General features: G+C 38.7%; 1 protein-coding gene across 1 annotated transcript in view; it reads right to left on the reverse strand.

The window, feature by feature from the left end:
• The window catches only part of NUP88 (nucleoporin 88), a 34533-nt gene that overhangs the window by 6602 nt on the left and 2372 nt on the right, over window positions 1–25559 (reverse strand). The window contains exons 2-9 of the mRNA XM_057716739.1: window positions 24785–24954; window positions 23897–24022; window positions 20486–20572; window positions 17518–17694; window positions 13334–13520; window positions 12683–12830; window positions 9095–9193; window positions 4100–4190 (exon numbers count right to left, since the gene is read on the reverse strand). Of these exons, the coding sequence (XP_057572722.1) occupies window positions 4100–4190; window positions 9095–9193; window positions 12683–12830; window positions 13334–13520; window positions 17518–17694; window positions 20486–20572; window positions 23897–24022; window positions 24785–24954 (1085 nt within the window). The remainder of the gene's footprint in view (window positions 1–4099; window positions 4191–9094; window positions 9194–12682; window positions 12831–13333; window positions 13521–17517; window positions 17695–20485; window positions 20573–23896; window positions 24023–24784; window positions 24955–25559) is intronic.

The following is a 25559-nucleotide window of genomic DNA, read 5'->3' on the forward strand; positions in this document are numbered from 1 at the left end:
TCCATTACTCTAGGGGGTGGATCAAAAAAGATCTTGCTGTGATTTATGTCAAAGAGTGTTCTTCCTATGTTTTCCTCTAGGAGTTTTATAGTGTCTGGCCTTACATTTAGGTCTTTAATCCATCTGGAGTTTATTTTTGTCTATGTGGTTAGGGAGTGTTCTAATTTTATTCTTTTAGATGTAGCTGTCCAGTTTTTCCAGCACCACTTATTGAAGAGGGTGCCTTGTCTCCATTGTATATCCTTGCCTCCTTTGTCATAGATTAGTTGACCATAGTTTATCTCCAGGCTTTCTATCCTCTTCCATTGATCTGTATTTCTGTTTTTGTGCCAGTACCATACTATCTTTTTTATTTTTTTTATCTTTTTATTTTTTGTTTTTACAATTAAACTGTGTATATTTAGGGTGTACAATTTGGTATCCCAGTCTCCCAATTCATTCCCCCCCCAACCCTCCCTGCTTTCCCCACTTGGTGTCCATATGTTTGTTCTCTACATCTGTGTCTCTATTTCTGCCTTGCAAACCGGTTGATTTGTACCATTTTCCTATAGTCCACATATATGTGTTAATATACAATATTTGTTTTTCTCTTTTGGACTCACTTCACTCTGTATGACAGTCTCTAGGTCCATCCGTGTCTCTAAAAATGTCCCAGTTTCCTTGCTTTTTACAGCTGAGTAATATTCCATTGTATGTATGTACCACATCTTCTTTATCCATTCATCTGTTGATGGACATTTAGGTTGCTTCCATGTCCTGGCTATTGTAAATAGTGCTGCAATGAACATTGGAGTGCATGTGTCTTTTTGAATGATGGTGTTCTCTGGGTATATGCCCAGTAGTGGGATTGCTGGGTCATATGAGTACCATACTGTCTTGATCACTGTGGCCTTGTAGTATAGTTTGAAGTCAGGAAGCCAGATTCCACCAACTCCATCTTTCCTTCTCAAGATTGCTTTGGCTATTTGGGGTCTTTTGCGCTTCCACACAAATTGTAAAATTTCTTGTTCCAGTTCTGTGAAAAATGCCATTGGTAATTTGATGGGGATTGCACTGAATTTGTAAATTGCTTTGGGTAGTATAGTCATTTTCACAATGTTGATTCTTCCAATCCAAGAACATGGCATATCTCTCCATCTGTTTGTGTCATCTTTGATTTCTTTCATTAGGGTCTTATAGTTTTCTGAGTACAGGTCTTTTACCTCCTTGGTTAGGTTTATTCCTAAGTATTTTATTCTTTTTGTTGCAAGGGTGAATGGGATTGTTTCCTTAATTTCTCTTTCTGATCTTTCATTGTTAGCATACAGAAATGCAAGAGACTTCTGTGTGTTAATTTTGTATCCTGCAACTACCAAATTCACTGATTAGCTCAAGTAGTTTTCTAGTGGCATCTTTAGGATTTTCTATGTACAGTATCATGTCATCCGTGAACAGTGACAGTTTTACTTCTTTTCCAATTTGGATTCCTTTGATTTCTTTTTCATCTCTGATTGCTATGGCAAGGACTTCCAAAACTATGTTGTATTGTAGTGGCAAGAGTGGACATCCTTGTCTTGTTCCTGATCTTAGAAGGAATGCTTTCAGTTTTTCACCACTGAGAATGATGTTTGCTGTGGGTTTGTTGTATATGGTCTTTATTATGTTGAGGTAGTTTCCCTCCATGCCCACCTTCTGGAGAGTTTTTATCATAAATGGGTGTTGAATTTTGTCGAAAGCTTTTTCTGCATCTATTGAGATGATCATGTGGTTTTTATCCTTCAATTTGTTAATATGGTGTATCACATTGATTGATTTGCGTATATTGAAGAATCCTTGCATTCCAGGGATAAACCCCACTTGATCATGGTGTATGATCCTTTTAATGTGTTGTTGGATCCTGTTGGCTAGTATTTTGTTGAGGATTTTTGCATCTAAATTCATCAGTGATATTGGTCTGTAATTTTCTTTTTTTGTAGTATCTTTGGTTTTGGTAGCAGGGTGATGGTGGCCTCACAGAATGAGTTTGGGAGTGTTCTTTCCTCTGCAATTTTTTAGAAGAGTTTGAGAAGGATGGGTGTTAGCTCTTCTCTAAATGTTCGAAAAAATTCACCTGCGAAGCCATCTGGTCCTGGACTTTTGTTTGTTGGAGGATTTTTAATCACAGTTTCAATTTCATTACTTGTGATTGGTCTGTTCATATTTTCTGTCTTCCCGATTCAGTCTTGGAAGGTTATACCTAAGAATCTGTCCATTTCCTCCAGGTTGTCCATTTTATTGGCATATAGTTGCTTGTAGTAATCTCTTATGGTGTTTTTTCTGTGGTGTCCATTGTAACTTCTCAATTCATTTCTAATTTTATTGATTTGAGTTCTCTCCCTCTTTTTCTTGATGAGTTTTGCTAGAGGTTTATCAATTTTATTTATCTTCTCAAAGAACCAGCTTTTAGTTTTATTGATTTTTGCTATTGTTTTCTTTGTTTCTATTTCATTTATTTCTGCTCTGATCTTTATGATTTCTCTCTGTCTACTAACTTTGGGTTTTGTTTGCTCTTCTTTCTCTAGTTTCTTTAGGTGTAAGGTTAGATTGTTTATTTGGGATTTTTCTTGTTTCTTGAGGTAGGACTGTATTGCTATAAACTTCCCTCTTAGAACTGCCTTTGCTGCATCCCATAGGTTTTGGGTTGTTGTGTTTTCATTGTCATTTATCTCTGGATACTTTTTGATTTCCTCTTTGATTTTTTCAGTGATCTCTTGGTTATTTAGTAGCGTATTGTTTAGCCTCCATGTGTTTGTGGTTTTTACAGTTTTTTTCCTGTAATTGATTTCTAATCTCATAGCATTGTGGTCAGAAAAGATGCTTGATACGATTTCAATTTTCTTAAATTTACCAAGGCTTGATTTGTGACCCAAGATGTGATCTATCCTGGAGAATGTTCCATGTGCACTTGAGAAGAACATGTAATCTGCTGTTTTTGGATGTAATGTCCTATAGATATCTATTACATCAAGCTGGTTTACTGTGTCATTTAAAGCTTGTGTTTCCTTATTAATTTTCTGTCTGGATGATCTTTCCATTGGTGTGAGTGGGGTGTTAAAGTCCCCCACTATTATTGTGTTACTGTCAATTTCCTCTTTCATAGTTGTTAGCATTTGCCTCCACTGCCTCCTCTTTGAAACAACCTCCTCCCTGGCATCCTTCAGTCTCTCTGGCAGCCTTTAACTCAAGTTTCTTTCCTGGGCTGGGTCCTCATCCTCCACTCACTGCTTATAAGAAGATCCTCCACTCACTGCTTGTAAGAAGGTGTTGCTCAAGACTCTCTGCTCAGGTCTCCTCTACTCACTCTAGGCTCTTTCCTGGGGAAACTTCACCAGAGTCCTGGCTCCAATGCTGACAATTCCCATATCCATAATGTCGCAGCCCAGACCACTCCCAGCTTGACCTCTGTGTCCAACTGCCTATGGGAGTCCTCCACTTGGATGGCCTGTGGAACAGAAGACTCCAAGTGCCCCATTAACCCATCCTGAGTCTCCCCAAATCCACTCTTCCTCCTATGTCCCATTTTTCTGAAGGGTATCACATCTACTTTTATCCCGGGTAGAAACCTAGGAGTCATTCTACATATTTCCCTTTATTCTATTCATCAAATATTTAGTGAGTACCTACTAGGCACCACGTCAGACACTGAGTGTACAGACATGAAGTGACGGTATAAAGTATGAAACATTACAGACAAGGTCTCTGCCTTCATGAAACAAATATTTTAGGAGTGGTGACAGACATTAAACAAACAAAAAAATCAATTTAAATATGTGCTACAAAGAAAAAATAATAACCCCATTCCCGAAGGGGTTCTGGGAAACCAAGGGAACCCTCTATGAACTGACATTAAGATCAGAAAAAGAATGAGCAAGTGAAGACTGACTAGAGTTACGACTGGGGAAATACCACCCAGACAGAGGACAGAAAATGTGGCATGGTCGTGGGCAGAGGAGAGCTTTTGATGAACAGAGATACTCTTGGGGTGAAGTATCATGTCTGCATGTGAGTGTTATAAACATCTGTATCTGAATTACTGAAACAAACAATTGTTATCTGTTTAGAAGGGAGAGAAAGTCCTTACCTGCATGGCAACGGCTTCGTACAAAGAATGTGTTCTACAAAGCATTTCTGTTCTGTAGCTAGTTCCTGTAAACTGTCCTTATCTTCCTCATCTACAAAAGAACACAATATATATAAGTTAAATGACACTTAAGTCTCCAAATTAAAATGCTGAGGACAGAAGTTAAATGCAATTAAGTTCTTGTCTCAGACCATTGCTTCTTAAGGGCTATGCCTCTCTGACATTAGAAATCTTTCCACAGGGGTCTATCTAGATTTCTGCCTCGAGAAGGAAAGTGGCTTTTCCTTGGTCAGAAATACAGAAATGTTTCACTCAGGAGAACAATCTCAGAAATCATTCCCTTCCAGTCTCTTCCTCACGCACACCAATTTTATTTTTTATAACAGGTTTCTGAAACATAATTCACAATACCACACAACTCATTCATTTACACTGTACAATTCAATGGGTTTTTAGTATACTAAATGAAGTGTAAAACCATCACCATGGAAATTTAGAATATTTTCATACCCAAAAAGAAACCCCCATACTCATTAGCAATCACTCCCTAGTTTCTGCCTATCACCTCAGACCTAAGCAACAACCACTAATCTACTTTCTCTCTCTGTGGACTTGCCTATTCTGGATATTTTATATGATTGAATCATACAACATGCAGTATCTGTGACTGGTTTCTTTCACTTAGTGTGATGTTTTCAAGGTTCATCCATGTTGGAGCAGTTATTAGCACCTCTTTCTATGGTTGAATAATACTCCATTATATGGCTATACCACATTTTATTTATCTAATCATCATTGATGGACACTTTGCTGTTTGGCTATTATGAATAATGCTGCTATGAACATTCATTTAGAAAATTTATCCCAGTATGAACATGTTTTCATTTCTGGAGTAGAACTGCTGGGTCACATGGTAACTATGTTTAATCATTTGAGGAACTGCCAGACTGTTTTCCCAAAGTGGCTGCACCATTTTACATTTCCATAAGAAGTATATGAGTGTCCCTATATTTTCAACACTTGTAACTGTTTTTTTAAATTTTAGCCATTTTAGTGGGTGTGAAGTGGTATCTTGTGGTTTTGTGGTATCTCATTTCCATAACTGAACATGTTTTCATGTGCTTATGAGCTATTTTTATATGATTAAATGGAACAATGTCTATTAAAATCCTTTGTCCATTAAAAACACTGGGTTATCCTTTTATAATTGAGTTCTAAGAATTCTTTACATATTGTAGACACAAGTCCATTATCAGATATATGATTTGCAAATATTTACTCCCATTCTGTGGGTTGTCTTTAGTGTTTCCTTCTAAGCATTCTGTAGTTTTAGTTCTTATATTTTAGTCTTTGATCAATTTTGAGTTCATTTTTGTGTATGGTATGAGGTAACAGTCCAATTTCATTCTTCTGCATGTAGATGTACACTAGTCCCAGCACCGTTTGTTGAAAAGACTATTCTTTCCCCTACTTAATTGTTCTAGCACCCTTGTTGAAACCAACTTACTGTAAAGGTAAAGGTGTATTTCTGGACACTTAATTCTATTTACTGACTTAAATGTGTATCCTTATGCCAATATCATGCTGTCTTGATTACTATAACTTTGTAATAAGTTTTAAAATTGGAACGTGTGGGTTCTCCAACTTTGTTTTGTCTAGGTCACTTGCAATTCCACATGAATTTTAGGATCGGTTTGTCAATTTCTGCAAAGAAGCCTGCTAGAATATTGACAGGGGTTCCACTGAATCTATACATCAACTTGGGGAGTACTGCCATCTAACAATATTAAGTTTTCTGATGCAGGCACATGGGATGTTTTTCATTTATTTAGGGTCTTAATTCTTTAAACAATGTTTTGTATTTTTTTAATGACTTTTCTTTTTATTTTATTTATTTATTTATATTTTGGCCACCCCACGTGGCATGCAGGATCTTAGTTCCCCAACCAGGGATCAAACCTGTGCCCCCTTGAAGTGGAAGCATAGAGTCCTAATGACTGGGCTGCCAGGAAATTCCCTGTTTTGTAGTTTTAAGAGTGTGCTTTGCATTTCTTTTGTTAAATTCATTCCTAAGTATTTTATTCATTTTAATGCTATTGTAAATGGAATAGTTTTAATTTCTTTTTAGATTGTTCATTGCTAGTGCACAGAAATAGACCTGATATGTGTTTACTGATCTTGTATCCTGCAACCTCTCTGAATTCATTTATTAGTTTAAATAGTATTTCAATGGGTCCCCTATGATTAACTATGTAAAAGACCGTGTCATCGGAGTGTATAGTTTTACTTCTTCCTTTCTAATCTGGATATGTTTTATTTTCTTGGCTAATTTCCCTGTCTAGAACCTCCACTGTAATGCTGAATAGAATTGGCAAGAGCAGACATCGCTTTGTTCCTGATCTTAAGGGGAAAGTATGGAAGGCAGAACTTGTATAACAATTAAATTAGACATTAGCTGAAGATATTTCTAAGCAAAGTTTTGAAGATGTGGTCTGATTTCTTCTCGCTGATTACAGTAAAATGTGAGGAAAATATAAGAGGAACACACAATTGAGGGAAGAACTGTTAAACAAAATGGAACAAGGACTTAATAATCTAGGAAATTCTCAGGCTATCTGGATGGCAAAAGATGCTAAAATAGAGTCACTTTCTGGAAACCTTTTTTAGAGAAAAAGCCACTAGTGTGGCTGTTCTATCTTCTGCTAATACCTCAGAAAGATCAAAAGGTCAGAATATTCAGTCACACAAAAGGCCCTCTGAAGAGATTAAGAGTATGACATAGATCTTTCAGGTCTCAGCAGAAGCCAAAAATAGAGATGGGGTTATATAGAGAAGATCTGTGGATGAACCTCTACTGTAGTGACTCCTCATGATATACAGGGTACCCAAAAACTTCTTGAGAATTTCACACCCACAGAAACACCACTGGCTTGGACTGAAAGGGTCAGAGGATGAGAACAGGCATTTCTACCCTCAAATTCTACAGGCAGAAAACAGGCTATTAAAACTACTCAAATACAAACAAATACTATCTTTCCTGAAAAATGAAGGATTAGTCAGAAAACAAAGCTATAAGCCCAGAGGATTATCCCCAGGCCTTGAAATATAATGGAATTTAGATTTTTAAATTTCTTGGGACTTGTGATTCCTTTTTCCTTTCCATTTTTCACCCTTTTGAACTAGAGTATCTGTAACTGATATCTATGCCTGTCCCACATTGTGTTCTGGAGCAGACAACTGTTTCTGGTTTCACAGGTCCACAGATACAGAGTAATTTTGCTCCGGGGTAGATTATACTTAGAGTCTACCTACAATTGATTTAAATGATTTAGATGATGACATTGTGTATTTCTGAGCTCAGGACTTTTAGATGAGATTATGAACTTTGTGTGGCTATAGGGTCAATGTATTTTGCATGTGGGTCAGATGTGAATCTTTAGGGCCCCAAGGGTGGAATGGAGTAGGCAAAACGATGGACTCCCCAAAGATGTCTGTGTTCTAATCCCCAGAACCCAGAATCGGATAATATGCTAGATTACATGGTAAAGGGGAATAAAGATTGCAGATGGAATCAAAGTTGTCTATCAGATGTCTTTGAAGTAGGAAGATTACCCTGGATTATCTGGGTGGGTCCAATATTATCACAAATTTCCTTAAAAGTGAAAGAAGAAAGCAGAAAATAAGGTCAGAGTGATACAAGGTGAGAAAGACTCAACTTTGTCCCACCACTGCTGGCTGTGCAGATGGAGGAAGGGGACTATAAGCAAAGGAAGGCAATAGAAGCTGGAAAAGGCTGGCAAATGGATGTTCCCTCAGAGCCTCCAGAAAGGAACACTGCTTTGTCCAGTGAGTTCATTCTAGGACTTCAAACCTATAGAACTGTAAAACAATAAATCTGTGTTGTTTAAAGACACTAAGTTTGTAGTAATTTACTACAGCAGCAACGTTCTAGTACAGAAAGCACTTGGTCTTTTGCTATTAAGCATGGTATTAGCTGTGGGCTTTTCATAGATGCTCTTTTTCAGTTTGAGGAAGTTTTCTATTACTAGGTTATTAAGTGTTTTTAACATGAAAGGCTGTTGGATTTTCTTAAATGCTTTTTCTATGTCTATTGAGATGATCACATGGTTTTTGTACTTTATTCTTTTTTTTTTTGGATGTGCTGCACAACTTGCAGGATCTTAGTTCCCTGACCAGGGATCGAACCTGGGCCCCTGCAGTGAAAGCACCAAGTCCTAACCACTGGACCGCCAGGGAATTCCCCTTTATTCTACTGATATGGTATAATATATCAATTGATTTCTCAATGTTAAACTAACCTTGCATCCCTTGGATAAATCCCAGTCAGTCATGATTTATAATCCTTTTTATATGTTGCTGCATTTGGTTTGCTAGTGTTCTGTTGAGGGTTTTTTACATCTATATTCATAAGAGATATTAGTCTCTAGTTTTCTGTTCTTGGATGTCCTTGTCTGGTTTTGGTATCACAGTAATACTATCCTCAAAGAGTGATCAGGGAAGTGTCTTCTATTTTTTGTAAGAGTTTATGAAGAATTGGTATTAATCCTTATAATGTGAAGCCATATTGTCCTGAACTTCTCTTTTTGGGTAGTTTTTGATTACTGATACAATCTCTTTACTTGTTATATATGGGTCTATTCAAATTTTTTATTTTGAGTCAGTTTTGGTAATTTATGTCTTTCCAGGAATCTGTCTCTTGCATCTGTGTTATCTAACTGGCATACAGTTGTTCCTGATATTCCCTTATAATCTTGTATTTCTGTAAGGTGAGCAGAAATATCCCCACTTTCATTTCTAACTGTAGTAATTTGAGTCTTCTTTTATTTGTTGGTCAGTTTACCTATACGTTTGTCAATCTTGTTGATCTTTTCAAAGAAATATCTTCTGGTATCATTCATTTTCTCTATTACTTTTCCGTTCCAAACTACTTTTTGATAGAATCTGTGAAACATACTGAAAAGCACAAAAACTCACCTGATCCAAGAAATTTGTGAAGTTTATGAATCCAAGTTAGCCCAACACTGTGTACACCAGCTTCATGAGTACAGTGATATCTTGAGGGACACTTGGGATCTGCAAATGGAATCATCGATGATAAAAAGGACGCCATTAGAAAACTGAGAGAATTCAGCCAAGTAGGCCACAAACACATCTGCTGATGGAAGTGATGCAGTCTACAGGACCTTCATACCGTGGCACTATGTCAGAGGTTTGGGAATTTAAAAATCTGACTTCAGTTTTCAAATACATTTTAAAAGTATAATTAAACACAATTCAAACAAGTCATTTTCTAAATATTAACACAGAGTTCACCAAACAGAAACACTTGCTGTTAGGTAACTCACTTATGCCTTTCTGTCCACCTCTGTGCATTTATTTACAGTTCTTCAAAATAAAATGGTGAGTAAGAAAGGCTATAGCTCTGTAGAAAACCTATGCTTGCACACATCTACTTACATGAAACTGTTGAAGCTATTGCACTCCTACAGCACAGGTACTAGAAAGACTTCAGCACAGCTGCTTAGTGAACAGTCCTGTCATAGATGGTAAGTCAGGTACGAAATATGAAGTTTTACTTGTCTTGATAATGTTGACTTACAGGTAGTTGTTTAAGTGTTAGATATAATTTTTGTATTTATATTTACACCAAGAAATATGAGTAGCTGTTACATAATTTTAATGAAAATTTCTGTATTTCTTTGGTGTCCTAGTTATCAGTGAGACTAGCGTGAAACTGAAAGATGAACTCTTGAATACTTAATATTATTTATAAATATTTATCTCTGTGACATGATTTTTAAAACATTAAACAACCAAAACAAGATATAGAAATAATGTATATACTAAAGCTAATTTAAGATGGCAACTGGTGGACTTCCCTGGTGGCGCAGTGGTTGAGAATCTGCCTGCCAATGCAGGGGACACGGATTCGATCCCTGGTCTGGGAAGATCACACATGCAGCAGAGCAACTAAGCCCGTGCGCCACAACTAATGAGCCTGTGCTCTAGAGCCTGTAAGCCACAACTATTGAGCCCATTTGCCACAACTACTGAAGCCCATGCGCCTAGACCCCGTGCTCCACAACAAGAGAAGCCACCACAATGAGAAGCCTGCGCAGCACAACAAAGAGTAGCCCCTGCTCTGCAACTAGAGAAAGCCCGTGCACAGCAACGAAGATGCAACACAGCCAATAAATAAATGAATTAAAAAAAAAAAAAGATGGCAACCGTCATCCATAAGCCCCAAACCAAATTTTTCTTTTATCTACCAGCCTCACTTTCTTACTGCCAACTTTATAGTAAGTAAAGGTTGTAAAGTAAATGTTATATTATTTTTATCTGTTTTCTATGTTGGGGTTCTGCATAACACCTCTGAAAATAGCATTATGCTGTAAAAAGTTAAAAACAAACAAAAAAACAATCCCTGGCAATCTCTATGGTAATCGTCTCTCTGAACAATAAAGTACCGAAAAGCTTCCTTTTAATTTGCCCAAACCTGAGACTTAATTTAAGGCTCAAATCATCTCATTAGGTCTCCCATTGTTTAAAATGGCTTTCAAAATGTGTCTGTGGTGCTGAAGTCAACAGAAAAACCTTAATATTAGGATGTGACAGAAATCTATTATGAAAAAAGGCAACATTAGTAACTGAAGTAGGAAATTTGCTAGAGACGCCTGACAATTTATACAGTAGCCACTCATTTACGTCATTAAAAATCTGGGTGTTTTTCAGTGATTGTAAAATGCCTAAGTACAAATACGAATGAGTCAAAAATTTATTAGTTTCACATATGAAAATGTTATCACTTATTCAAAGAATCAAGATAAAAAAGTCTACAATTAAGATTTCCCATGGGACTTCCCTGGTGGCACAGTGGTTAAGAATTTGCCTGCCAATGCAGGGCACACGGGTTCGATCCCTGGTCCGGGAAGATCCCACATGCCATGGAGCAATTAAGCCCATGCGCTGAGCCTGCGCTCTAGAGCCTGTGAGCCACAACTACTGAGCTCACATGCCACAACTACTGAAGCCCTCACGCCTAGAGCTCGTGCTCCACAAGAGAAGCCACCACAATGAGAAGCCCAAGCACCACAATGAAGAGCAGCCGCCGCTCACTGCAACTAGAGAAAGCCTGCATGCAGCAACAAAGACCCAAAGCAGCCAAAAAAAAAAAAAAAAAAAAGATTTCCCAAAGACATATGTATTGTTATAAGGAAACCAATTAGTTTCTGTCACTTTACCTCACTAGGTCTCAATTTCCTCATCTGGAAGGCAAAGTTCTGAGACTTAATATTTAGACTATATCTCTCCAAACGCTGTTCAATTAGACATCCCCAATGAATTCTCTTTGCTGGTTTATTATATAAGGACTACTATGCCCTTAAATGTTTTGACTACACTTTAGTAACAGAAGTGAAGCCATTATTATGAAACCTAGGCAAACTCGCTAAAAAAGACTGTAAGCAGATTAGGTCAGGCTGCTACAAGATTGAACTCCCTTTCTCTGGACTGGAGGGAGGGAAACTATGAAAGGTACACCCAATCATTCCAGCCTGAGTAAGCTTTTGTTCCTCATTCTTCCCAGTGAAGAAGACTAGATCCTAGAGGAGACTCTGAGAAAAGGCCAAGGGACAGGTAGGATTATAGGGTTTTTATGTCAGAAGGGACCTTAGAGATCAACTGATGTTATCCCTATTATTTTCAGGGATCAGAGAAAACTAAAGATCAGTGAGGTTGAATAAATGTCCAGTATTACAGAGCCTATTAATGTTTGAGCTGTAACTAAACCTAGGACACTGCTAGTTATAAACTCCTTCCCCTCAGCCACTCTGAGTCTGGCAATGCATAGAACACATTCTTGGTCTCAGCAGTTTACCCAAGAGCTCCCTAGGTGAACAGAGATGCTGCTCTGGTGCCCACCAGAGGAAGAGGAAAAAAGATAAAAAGGAAACATTCACACAGGTCTGGGTATAAGAAGATAATATGTTCTAAAATGAAGAAAGATATTTTAAAGAGATATCTTAATACCTGTATATTATTATAATTTTATTTTTAAAGTTTATTAAAGTTTGCATACATTTAAGAATTTGAATCATGAAATCTCCTTTTGATTGGACCAGGAAAAAGTCACTATTATAAATCTGAGTGGATCCAGACTGAAGACCTTTTTTTTTTTTAATAAGGTTTTTTTCATGTGGATCATTTTAAAAGTCTTTATTGAATTTGTTACAATACTGATTCTGTTTTATGTTTTGGTTTTTTGGCCACGAAGCACATGGGATCCTAGCTCCCTGACCAGGCATCGAACCTGTACCCTCTGCATTGGAAGGTGAAGTCTTAAACCACTGGACCACCAGGGAAGTCCCAAGACCACTATCTTAAAACTTAGGAAAGTTGCTTAGTCTTTCTCAGACCTACAGTGTAATGTTGTAACTAAAAGGCCAAAAGAACCCAGTCAACTTTTTAAAGGCTGGAACCACAGAAAAAATACATTACACAGGAATAGTCTGTGATACTCTTAGTATAATGAGATAAAAGAACTAAATTTAGTGAATACTCTACCTCTGTGAAGTTTGATTGGACAAGAAAAGTCAGAATCAAAGGGCTCGTCCTCTCCAGATGCCAGTTTCAAGGCAAGCTCCAACTCCACACACTCAAACACATACAGAGATGGAATGAGGTCTGCCCTGGAATCCCAGGACTTTTCTGACTGTAAAAAAATATATATATATATATTAAAAAAAAATTGTAATTTTAGTGTTTCATGTTCCTTTGAAAATGTACACAACTAAAAACAGAAGCGACAAGCTGGATCAAATAGTGCTTTCAAACTCTTAATTCCACCCTCTATTCCAACAGTGCCTTGTTATTCTTAGAAGAGAAAAAAAGGCCTCTCTTCTTTTAGAAAGATGTAAATAAACAAGTTTAGAGAAGAGCCAATTCAGTGATTCACAGGTTCTTTATATCTGTCACCAAAGGTGGCAATTTAGAGTTCAGAAAGAAATATGTAGGTTGCTGGACCAAGAAGTTGGGCACATCTTAACTTCCTTCAAGTTTTTAAAGTGGGCTTCAATTAATTTGAAGTGTTAAGTTTCCAAAATACCCATAAGTGCCAGATATCAGCTAAAGCTCCTCATATATGAAGCATTCATCCGGTCCAAGAACTATCGCTGGTGCTGGAGATACAAATATACCCACAGTAGCCTGACTTACTGTTTGGTCATCTTCTTCCTCCCCTTCCAGCACGACACAGTGATACAGCATTCCTGATTCAGTAGCAATCACCAAGATGTTGGGGACACACGGTAAGCAGAGCACAGCACAAGCATCATAGCCATAGTTATCTTCAGCCGCAGGGTGCATGGGCAACGGGCCCAAAAGCTTCCCCACACTCCCAGGGCTAAAGAAAGAGTGAAAACATGCTTGGGGAATGTTGACAGAAGATAACCATGCCCATCACTTACAAGCCTTCTTGATTTTGTCTTACTGTAGCTATTATACACTAATTAAAAATACAGTATATTCCCAATGTCTCCACTTTTTCACTTTCCCACTCAATTTCCACCTCCTTGGTGCTTCTCAACTGGAGATAATTTTGCCTCCAAGGGGACACTGATAATGTCTGAAGACATTCTTGGTTGCCACAACTGGGAGGATGGGGGAGAGTTACTGGTATCTAGAGGCCAGAGATGCTGCTAAACATTGCCTCACAGGGCAGCCCCCTACAACAAAGAATTATTCAGCTCAAAACGTCAATAGTGCAGAGGTTGAAAGATCCTGCCCTAAATTCACTGTGGTTGATGTCTTCACCACTCCACTGAGGCTACTCTCGGGCAAGGTCACCACTGAGATTCTAGTTGCTAAATGCAAAAAAGGCCCTTAACTTGCCCTTCTGCTGCACTTATAACTGGTTAACAATGATTGCTTCCTAACACCCTTAACGACTGTAACATTCTTTCTCCTAATTTTCTCTTCCTATCTCTCTGAACGCACCTTTCTAATGCCTTTTTCTAATTTCTGTCTCTTAAATATTTGTGCTCTCCCGGATTCCATTATAAACCCTCTTCTCTTTTCAAAATACACACTTATATAAGAGCGTATTAACTCTGCCTGGTTTTAACTACTACCTGTATTCTAATGACTCTATAACTTTTTTTTTTTTAAAGTTTATTTTATGGTTTCCTTATTTTTATCTTTTTTTTTTTGGCACACGGGCTTAGTTGCTCCGCGGCATGTGGGATCTTCCTGGAGCAGGGATCGAACTCATGTCCTCCACATTGGCAGGCAGACTCCCAACCACTGCGCCACCTAGGAAGCCCGACTCTATAACTTTTATTCTGAAGTGTAGCTTACTTTCAGACCCATTATTCAATCAGATTAGACAATTACACTTACTGAGTGCTAGGTAACACCCCCAAGGAGCTAATGGTTTAGTTGGGAAAGCAGATATTTAACTAGAATTACTATACCACGTGTAACAATGCAAGGATTTACAAAGTGCAAAGGAACACCGAAAGGTACAAAGCAAGTGAGGTGTGTAAGAAAGGTATCAAAAATAAGATCAACAGGAAGAGTATATTCTGGGAAGGGATGGGGAGCATTCTAAGCTAGGGAGCAGCATATACCAAGTTCTGAATGAATGAAAGACAAGGAATCAACAAGAAGGAAACTTAGCTTAGCATGACAGGAGGCGAAGTGCAAAGTCTAAGGCAACAGAACAGTACCTGGGCAGACACTCAGGACTGGCTTCTGAAGCAGACAGTCTCGTATGCCACATGAACATGCTCAGAGTCTCTGCTGGGTGACAGTGTGTCACTAAAGGTTTAAATCAAGAGTGACAGAGTTTCCCTCTATTAAGATTAATCAGATAGTAGTAAGGAGGATGACATAGAGGGGACCAAAGTGGGATTCAAGGCAACTATTTGGAGAAGAATGACCTAGGCAGAAGAGGGTCTGAAGCAAGGACAAGGGACTAGAAATGGGTATATACAGTCAAGAAATTTTCATGGAGGGAATCCCCTGGTGGTCCAGTGGTGGGTACTCAGCACTTTCACTGTGGTGGCCCAGGTTCAATCTCTGGCTGGGGAACTAAGATTCTGCAAGCCACAAGGTGGAGAGAGAGAGAGAGAGAGAGAGGAAGGGAGGGAGGGAGGGAAGGAGGAAGAAATTTCCATGGTAAAATCAACAGAATTTTGGGACCAGACTGGATATAAGAGGATGTAGAAGAAGACTTTCAGGTTGTGGACTAAGGTTACTAGGTAGATAATGTGGGCAAATGAGGGCCAAGTAGTTTGGGGAGGAAGGATAAGGGAGGGTAATAATGTTACCACAAAAACCTCCCAAGAGAGATCGTGTGTAAAAGGCAGAGAATATTTCTGTCCAGGAGAACAGGACAGACAGTGAATCCTCACCATCCTGCAATCTATGAAGCTCTTTCATCTTAATCTTTTTCATTTTGCATCCTCTCTCTCTCTCCTGGATTCACTTCTGCTCCCAGTTCTACCTAGTGAATCCTTCAGGTCCAAAGTTCTGTATTACCATCTTCTAAGTCCTCCAAAACAGGTGGCTTAAGCACTTACTCTGTCCCATTCCCAGAGCACCCTGTGATGCCTTGAGCCCATCATGTTGTACTACAGTTTTGGTTTGCTGTATGACTTTCTGATAGACAAGGAACCACATGGCAAGGACTTTGCCTTCAATCTTGATATCCCATATTCTACCACATAGTGAGCCCTGAATAAATATCTGTTTGAGTTGACATAAATAAATTACAATGTTCAGACTTGGGCCGTATGCCTCTCTAGTTACAAACTTTCCCCAAATTTTTATCCTCTATTGACTCTCTCACCGTGACACGATTCTTATTTATTTTACCTTTATTTTCTCACTAGTCCTGGAATTTATTATCAATTTCCAACTGTCCATGGAATATTCACAAATTAGCTGCTCTTCCTGACCTCATTATTTCCGCTAATGGCTCACTCCCCTACCCAAACATCAACTAAGTCTTATTGATCCTTCGTTTGTAGTCTTTACGATACTCACTTCTCCCTTGCATTGCCGCCCAAGTGCAAACTCTATAGACCGTAAGCTAAATTTTGGAACAGTTTCTTTAAAAGTCTCTCTACTCGAGTCCCTTTCCTAACTTGTTCCATCTTCTCCTGTTTAGAAACCATCACTGGCTCCCTACTATCTTATGCCTACAGAAAAGACTCCATATTCCTTTAGGTATTTAACTCCACCAAATTTTCCCTGGACAGATACTTCCAGCTTTATCATTAAATGCTCCCTACCTGAATCTTCTGCTCTAGCCCCAAGTGTCTAATCATTGGACCTTGAACAACATTTGCACTTGCTTGTTTCCATACTTGACTTCATGCTGTCCTTGTGACTAAAATGGCCTTACCCTTCCTTGATGCTTCATTTAATCCTGCATTAGAGCCTGAAGCCCTATATGACACCTGTCCTTCATGAAAATCTCCTTAACTTCCTCAGTCAGAATCATCTCTCTTTCCTCTAAGTTCTTATTATGCATCACTAATGCAGTATGGGTAATTATCTTTTCATGATTACGTATGTCTTTTCCCCCACAACTGGGACATAAGATACCAGATTACCATGTCTAACCATCCCCATGATGCCTCATTCACGTAAGATACACAATATAGATCTTCCTTGACTTACCGCAGGGTTATGTCCCAATAAATCCATCGTTAAGTCGAAAATGTTGTAAGTTGAAAATGCTTTTAATACACCTTACCTACCAAACATCATAGCTTAGCCCAGCCTACCTTAAATGTGCTCAGAACACTTATGTTAGCCTATAGTTGGGCAAAATCATCTAACACAAAGACTATTTAATAATAAAGTGTTGAATGTCTCTTTTAAGTCATTGAATACTGTACTAAAAATGAAAAACAGAATGGCTGTAAGTCTATCAGTTGTTTACCCTTGTGATCGTGTGGCTGACTGGGAGCTGTGCTCACTGCCCAGCATCACAAAAGAGTATCAACCGAGCATCGCTAGCCCGGGAAAAGATCAAAATTAAACATCTGAAGTACAGTTTCTACTGAATGCACAGTTTTCACACCATCGTAAAATCTTAAGTCTGACTAAGTTAGGGACCATCTGTAAATACTTTTTTGATTGACTAGACTTTGTGAACACAAATCTAGTCTTATCTTACGTGAGTATCCAAGAATTCTATAGAACTTACCCAAATAACATGAGGAAATGAAAGGTCAAATGATCTGTATCAACTTTCTCTCCAAAATATGCAAGCCAGCCTGGAATACTTCCACAAACTCAAAAACATGGACCCCCAAGTCCCACCATAACAATCTATACTGGAACACAAGCTGGGCTTTCATTTCAGGTGGGTTACCTCCTCAGCTTACCTGTGCAACAGACTAACATATGTAAGGAAAGTCTCCCCATTCTCATATAAGATGTACAGGGGGTAAGCCACTACTTCATCTTTGCCTTTTTGTCCAAATATGTTCTTCGGGACTGCTGACAATGGACCAAAGTCAAATGCAACTGCTGTCTCTCCTAGAGATGCGGTATAGGCCCTTCTGAAAAGAGATTTTAAAACCGATTGAAAACGAAAACAAAAACAAAATGTCCAATGACAGCAGATGGGGATGGAATTTGTATTCAATGGAGTGATAAGACAAAAAATTGCGATTACGAACAATGTTAAACGACACTGGAAAATTCTCATAAAATTAAATGAAAGAAGCAGGCCATAAAATTATATAAACAGTTGAAATATACAATAACACGAATAGTAAAAATATACATACAGACATGCATAAACACAGAAAAGAAACAGGAAGAAAACACATAAAGACATCAATAGTTATCCCTAAGCAGTAGTATGCATTCAGTCCACAAATACTTACTAAATATTTACTAAGTACTAAGTGCCTGTACCACACACTGTAGGTTCTGGGAAACATCAGTGAATTAAACAAATGCTCTCCCTCTAACAGAGAAAACATAAACACATAACACAAAGCCAGAAATGACGTTATGAAGAAAAATAAAGCAGGGGAAGAGAGTACTGATGGGGGTGCTACTTTAGGTGATCTGGGAAAGACTCTATAAGATGATATTTGAGCAAAGATTTGAAGGAAGTAAGGGAGTGAGTCTGTGGTTATGCAGAGAAGGAGTAGTTCAGGCAGAGGAAAGGACACATGCAAAGACTCTAAGGAGGGGAGGTGGCAGAAGCTGTCTGACGAATGGCAAGGAGGCCGAGTGGCTGGAGCTCAGAGCCAAGGTAGTGGGGGGACGGAGCTGGAGGGGTGCAGTCAGGGGGCAGACCTGTAGGCCTTGCAGGCCATGGCAGACTCTGGAAAATCAACAGAGTGTGGAGAGCAGGGAAGTAGAATGAGCTGATTTATACCAAAAAGTAGCACCCTGGTTGCTATGTTGAAGATAGACTACAGAAAATTTTAAAATATTTCATTTTCCTCTTAATATTTTTCTGTAGTTTTCCCAATATTCTACAACAAAGATACATTACCTTTATAACCAGGAAAGACAAATGATAAAATATGATGCTTTTGTATTTTATAATTTAGTATCACTGGCTATTCAAAAAGATTTCAGTTTAATACAAGGTTAATGAATATGGTTAAAATAAAACCACAATTTTATATAGCTGAGAGTCAACATCATTGCAAAGTGTTATAAGTACCAATTTCTTAGTTTCTGTATCACATGGAAAGGTATATGGTATCAGGAGGCAAAAAATGAGGAATCCCAAAATTCAGAATAAAAGAACTGCCTGAATTAAACTAAAAAATTAAGACAATGAATGGAAACAAACAGACACAATGCTTATTTCAGAGAGACTTAAACAAATGCCAAGCCATCCAACTTAACTGGAACTTAATAAATATGCATAGTAACACCTCTAATAACGGTAGTAGGTGTCCGTCAACGAGCACTCACTCTGCGCCACGCGTAGCACTTTTCATGCATGGTCTCATTTATTCTGCACAATGATCCAAGTGGCCACTACTGTTTATATTCACGGAATATACAGTCATGGAAAGGAGGCTTAGTGCAATTTTGCCCAGATGCCACAGCTGACAAGTGGCAGAGCTGAGACCAGAAACAGGTGTTGATACCAGAGCCAAAGCTCTTAACAACAACTGCGTTTGTTCTACTACCTCTCATCTTGATAGTGTGTCTGGCAAAGGAGGTTGGGAAACTATGGAAACACACTGCTGGCACCAGAACAGGACCTATCAACTCGCAGAGGCAGGTATTTCCCCACTTTGGAGACGGATGATGGGAATTTAAGAAGCTGGTGCTTTAAGACATTAAAATCATTTGACTGAAACTTTCAGTTCTGAGACTATTAAAGAGAATTAAAGTGGTCTCAGGCTGGTGGCAACCTCTGACTCCTAGCAGAAGCAGATGAAATTCCTCTCTGGAGGAACACCCCCAACTCTGGCTCTCGACATTTCCAAACACTAAGATCAAATAAAAATAAGTTCACAATGAGAGATCAGCAACCACAGGAGGCAGAGACCATGATTATGGGGCAGGAGGAAGAACAAACACAGATTTAGATTCCCACCTCCCCAGGGCTTCAGATATTGAAACTGTCACATACAGAATAGCTGTATATAAAATATTCAAAGGAATAACAGTTAGAAAAACGAAAATAAAGAAGACTATTAGATATGATCATCATGGACACATGAAAAGAATTAAATGGAACTTCCAGAAATACTGCTACTAAAGGCTTCACTCTACATGCACACAGTGTGGGTGACCATGTGTGGTAATCACCAGAAAGACTGATCAGGAGGCCAGAGGAATGGGGTTTGTAAGTTCAAAGGGTGATTCTGTTAGTGGTCAAAGTAGCCAGGAACTTGCCCCTGTAGTGAGTAAGAAAACATAAAAGAAGCCAGGGTCACAGGAGAATCAGAAGGGCTCCCTATGTTCCGCTCCAGCTTCTTGGGTACTAGGTGCTGGTCTGGGGGTCCAGCAATCTGCCCATTCACACTGAGTGAACAGCTGGCAGGCCTCCAGCCCAACACTCTCACCTTCCACCTTTTCTGTAACTTTGCAATATTATAATTCATTCTCTTATTCTAGATACAACAGGGAATAAGTTCAGCTCTTCACATTCTGAACTTTCTTGAAAACAGATCAAGCTAGTAGTTATAGTGACATTCAGATTTGTAACTTCTTGTTACCTCTTCATATTGCCTGTTTTTGCTTCTCTCTCACATTACCAAAAAGCATGCTAAAGTACCCTTGGAAAATCTTGCAATCTGTTAAAACTGTATTTATAATCCCAATAAACTAATTAAAAAAAATTTCATGACACAAACAAAAACTTACCCTTTATTGAGTATTAGACTTTCCTCTTCTGCTTCTGAAAGTACAACGACCTTAGTGGGTGTCTGGGGTTCACGGAGAGAGTAAATTCTACCAATCAAAAGAGAAGAGAGCCAGCACTTAAAATTCTCTTTCATTTCCCAAAGTTGCTCTTTCCTTTCCATCTAGCCAGTTTTTGAGAATTTTCCTATCAGTTATCACAACCATTTCTTTGCCAAAGATCTTGCTGTTACTGACAAAGGAGCCTACTTCATTTGTTCTACAACAACATAAGAGGAAGGTTCCCTTGGGACATGAAGAAATATTCTCTACCCTTACCAGCCTTCTCAACCACTGCACCTCAGTCCTTAGCCATCTTCACCTTATCTAGTCATCTCACTACTGCCCCTAAGTTTGCCAGCTTCCCTTCAATTATACCCATCTGTCTCTGCCTATGAGACACCACATCTCATCAGGGAAGAAACCATATCTCACTCTTCTTTACATACCAAATGGCCAGCAGAGTGAGTGACTTTTAGCCGGCAATCTATATATATTTGTGTTATATAAAGACACAATGTTATCCCTTCTTTCTCTAAGAGTTAGCATAAAATTAAAAAAAAAATTTTACCACAATCATTTTAATTTAAAATAAATTTGGGGGGAATTCCTTGGCAGTCTGGTGGTTAGGACTCAGCCCTCTCACTGCCAGAGGCCCAGATTTGATCCCTGGTCAGTGAATTAAGATCCCGCAGAGCCAAATAATAATAATAAAATTTTCACAGCATATATGGCTATTATTAAAAAGAGAAAAATTTATTTTAAAAAATTTATTATTATTATTATTTATTTTTAGTTGAGGCATCGCGGGATCTAGTTCCCCAACCAGGGATCAAAGCTGGGCCCCCTGCATTGGGAGCTCGGAGTCTTAACCACTGGACACCAAGGAAGACCCAAAAGGAGAAAAATTTTTTAAAATGCCAGTAATATCATTATTAGAAATCCAATGTCCCCTTTAAAGTCTTTATCAAGTTAATCACTTATTTTGTCTGACACCACTAAGAATTTTTAAACCTAGTTTGTTCCATTATCAATAAAATGTCATTTAATAAATGTTTTTAATGAAAATTTGATCCAACTGAACACATTCATTGCGGTCCTAGCTACCTACAAGCATTACTGACTTCAAAATACACATAAGTCCTAGGCAGTGTAATGGGGAACAATGAAAAGAGAAGTAAATATAACAGGGCACTGAGAGTTTCTTGTCCTGAAACTGTCAATGGCGTTCAAAGCTTAGGAAAAGAGAAGTGTTAAATACCCAGTATTTTTAAAAGAATGTTCAATAACTGAGGCCAGATACCTCCTTTAGGGTTTAATGTGAGGAAGACCCAGACCTATACTATCTCCTCACAATCTCCTTTTCCAGCTTATACAAGACAGAGAGTGTCAAGAGTCCTTACAAGTATAGTGTAATGTTTGCAATGCGTGGGTCCTCCCTCTTTCTTTTCTTACCCCCAACTCCAGAGCCAAATGAGTGGGCAGGGAAGGCTATAAAAGAAACACTCAGCCTTGGGACTTTCCTGGTGGTGCAGTGGTTAAGAATCCGCCTGCTAATGCAGGGGACACAGGTTCAAGCCCTCGTCTGGGAAGATCCCACATGTCTCGGAGCAACTAAGCCTGTGAGCCACAACTACTGAGCCCACGTGCTGCAACTACTGAAGCTTTTTGTGTGTGCCTAGAGCCCGTGTTCCGCAACAAGAGAAGCCACAGCAATAAGCCCTCACACCGCAACGAAGAGTAGCCCCCACCCACAGCAACGAAAGAAAGCCCGCACACAGAAACGAAGACCCAACGCAGGCAAAAATTAATTAATTAATTAAAAAAAAAAAAAGAAATAAAGAAACAGCCAGATTTAGGAGTACCTGTAGTAAGGGGAAACGGGTATCTCATTTCCTAGCTGAATGCCAGATATGCTGCCAAAAACTACAGGCCATCAAAGCAAGGGAATTCTCGGGTGAATCTGACATGCCACATTCTAAGGCTGGGGGCATACGAACATTCTACAGTATCTACTCCAAATATGGACATTTCTGAAGGAGGCAGGCTGGGGCAGCATAAGGACCATAGTGTAGTATGCCCAGTTCTGTGGCCCTTGGAGGGCAGAGAAAAAGACCTTGGCAGTTACCATGGCTCCAGATGAAAAATCACAACGGTTAGGTTGAGAAGGCAGGAGATACCAAGTTTGGGGATATTCCATCTTGAGAGAGGGTTCAGGGAATGGATAGCTGATAGAGCCAATGGGAAACAGAGCTCCTGAGTGATGGAGGGAGCTGAAGGCCAAAGACTGCCCCTGAAAAAACTACACACCATCTGTGCAGAGACTACCACATCAACGGAGGCCACTAGCAGCTGAGGGAACTAGATTAAACCAGGAGGAGGGATATGCCCCCTGCCTTTCACTGATGAACAACCAGTTAGGTAGGATGTATACCTCAGCGATCACTCTCTCCTTACTCCACCATCGAGGAGTCAGACCCAGAGGAAGGAGGAACAGCTCTCCTCCTTACACTTCACCCCCATCTCAAGGTGCTCGGAAAGAAAGAAAAGTCAAAGAGCAGATCATGCCCTCTCCACTCATTCAGACCCTTCAAGGTCTGACCTGTGATAGGACTAGGATACAGTTTTGAAATGGATTTGAGATCAGAGTTTTAAACCGAACAGACTAAGTTTTAATAACTGAAAGTAACCAGAAATCTATGAGATCTGTGTAAGAAGCTATTAAAGGATCAACCAGTCAGCAGCAAAGGAAGATTTGGTAGAGTACAGTTAAAGCAGTGATTAGAAAAAATAAAACTGGAGGTATTTGTACATCAGTTAATTGAGTCTCCCCAACAAACTTTTTACATAAGGCAGAGCCAGAAAGTTAACTGAAAATATAATAGAAATCTCTGTAGGATTAAGGCATTTAATCATACAACGCAAAACCTGGAAGGGGCTTTAGAAATGATCAAATCAAACCTGCTTATTTGACAAATTGAAAACTGAGGTGCCCAAGTTTTTAACATCCCCAAGACAGAAGTGACACTGGGACAACAACTCAAATCCCTCAATTCCCAATTAAATTCTCTTTCCCCTATGCTACATTACCTCCAAAAGAGTGACAGTGAGAACAGTTTTAGGAAGATTATTTTAACAGGTCAGACTGGGAAAGGAGAGACTGGCGGCAGGAAGACTAGTTGAGAGGGAATAGCAGTAATTAAGGCATGTAAGTTACGGCAGCTGGACGATTTGTACATGATTGAGAATAGGTTACAACAGCCATCAAATAAAACTTTCTAACATCTACCCACCCATTTAGTGGTACCCTGAGCTATTAACTGGAAACCAGAAAGAGAATCTTCTCGCTCACAAAGCTGTGAGAGAAAAATTTACCTTATTACGTTGTCTGATGTTAACAGCACTATGTGGGGATCCAGCATCTCACTCGGATACCAGGCAGCATGCTTTAGAGTCAGAGAGGTAGAACTGGTGAAAAATCTCTCAGCAACTGGAGTGGTGCTAAAATAAAGACAGCAATTTCCCAAAACTTGGATGAAAAAGCTCCTAAAGGAAAACCTATCTTAACACTCTTTGCTCCTTTCCTTCAAATTCCTTTTTCATAAATCTTGCTGAGACAGCATTCAAAGCATCTACCAACCAATATCAAAGAATCGAAATTAAAATATTTTCTGAATTGTAGAGTATTTTATACTGTATTTTACAAATAACTTTAGATAGAATATCTTATTTCATCCTTTTAGTAACTTTGCAAGGAAACTACAAGGGCAGCTATTATCACTCCTACTGTGGAAATGAGGAAACAGAGATTTAGAAAGGAAACATTTTTAAGGAGGCCCAACCTATGAGTTGGGGAGCTAAAGGTGGGTTTCTATCTTAGATTCTTTTCAGATCTTTCAGACTCTCATTTTTCAGGATTTGTTGAAAAAGAAAAAAATACAAAAATAAAACTTAGTTATACTTATGAGAAGACTGTCTGGCTCACAGGTAATAACTGCTTTTAAGACATCTTATTTCAACCTACTTGAAAAAACAGCCTGACTGCCAATGAGACAGCAATATGATAGTTTAGCCAGAATAAAAGTACAATCCCACAGATACTGTAAACACTTATCGCAAGAAGCCAATGTGCAGACCATCTGGAGGACACTGATGTTTCAACAGTAGCAGAGTAAACATACCTTAAGAACCACTGGTCTTATGCAATTTTCTGCATGTATTTCAAATTATACAGATAAACACTAAATGGAAAAAACAGCTTACCTGCAATTCACTGTTGATTTTCCACCTTCAAATTCAGAATTCTTCCCCCATCTTTTAGGTAATTCTAATATCATAAGTCCTTTTATTCCTATAAGTGCTACATGATGTTGTGTTGGACTTAACAAGACTTGATAGATTTCAAACAGGGGTGGATTTATGCAAAGCAATCTCTGAAAATTAAAGCAAACTGGTCAAAATAGTCAATTTTAGTGTAAATATATATGACAGTTGCTTGAAAGCACAGTACTGCTTTAGTTTTCTATAATTGTAGGATAATGAAGCGTTCTGGATAAGTACTAACACCTCAGCCATTAACTGATGAAATATTTTTTAACTATTTAGACTGGAATATTATATAAAATGCATCAGGTCTCCCTACTTTAATAAATACTAATTTCCCCTTTTTATGATCAAACTCCAGGTTACCACTTCAGCCTCAATTCTCCACCATTCCCCCCTTGTATTTTATACTCCAATCAGATTAACTTGTATTTCTGGGACGTCATCAGGCTTTGTTATACCTCTGTGTCTCTGTACCACTATTTTCCCTGGAATGCCCTCATTTTGCTTTTTTAGCTGGCTAACACATTCTTGGGAGACTCAGTTTCTATGCACTTCCCTCCCAAGAAAATATCCCTGATCTTCTGGCCAGGAACTAATGCATCTTTTCTGTACTCCTACAGCACACCATAGATAATTCTGTTACAGTCCTTATCACCCTGCATTCTAATTATCCTTTTACTTGCTCATCCCACACAACTAACTATGCATTACT

This window comes from Hippopotamus amphibius, chromosome 17 (genome assembly GCF_030028045.1).
Source record: "Hippopotamus amphibius kiboko isolate mHipAmp2 chromosome 17, mHipAmp2.hap2, whole genome shotgun sequence".
In the NCBI taxonomy this organism is placed as follows: Eukaryota; Metazoa; Chordata; class Mammalia; order Artiodactyla; family Hippopotamidae; genus Hippopotamus; species Hippopotamus amphibius.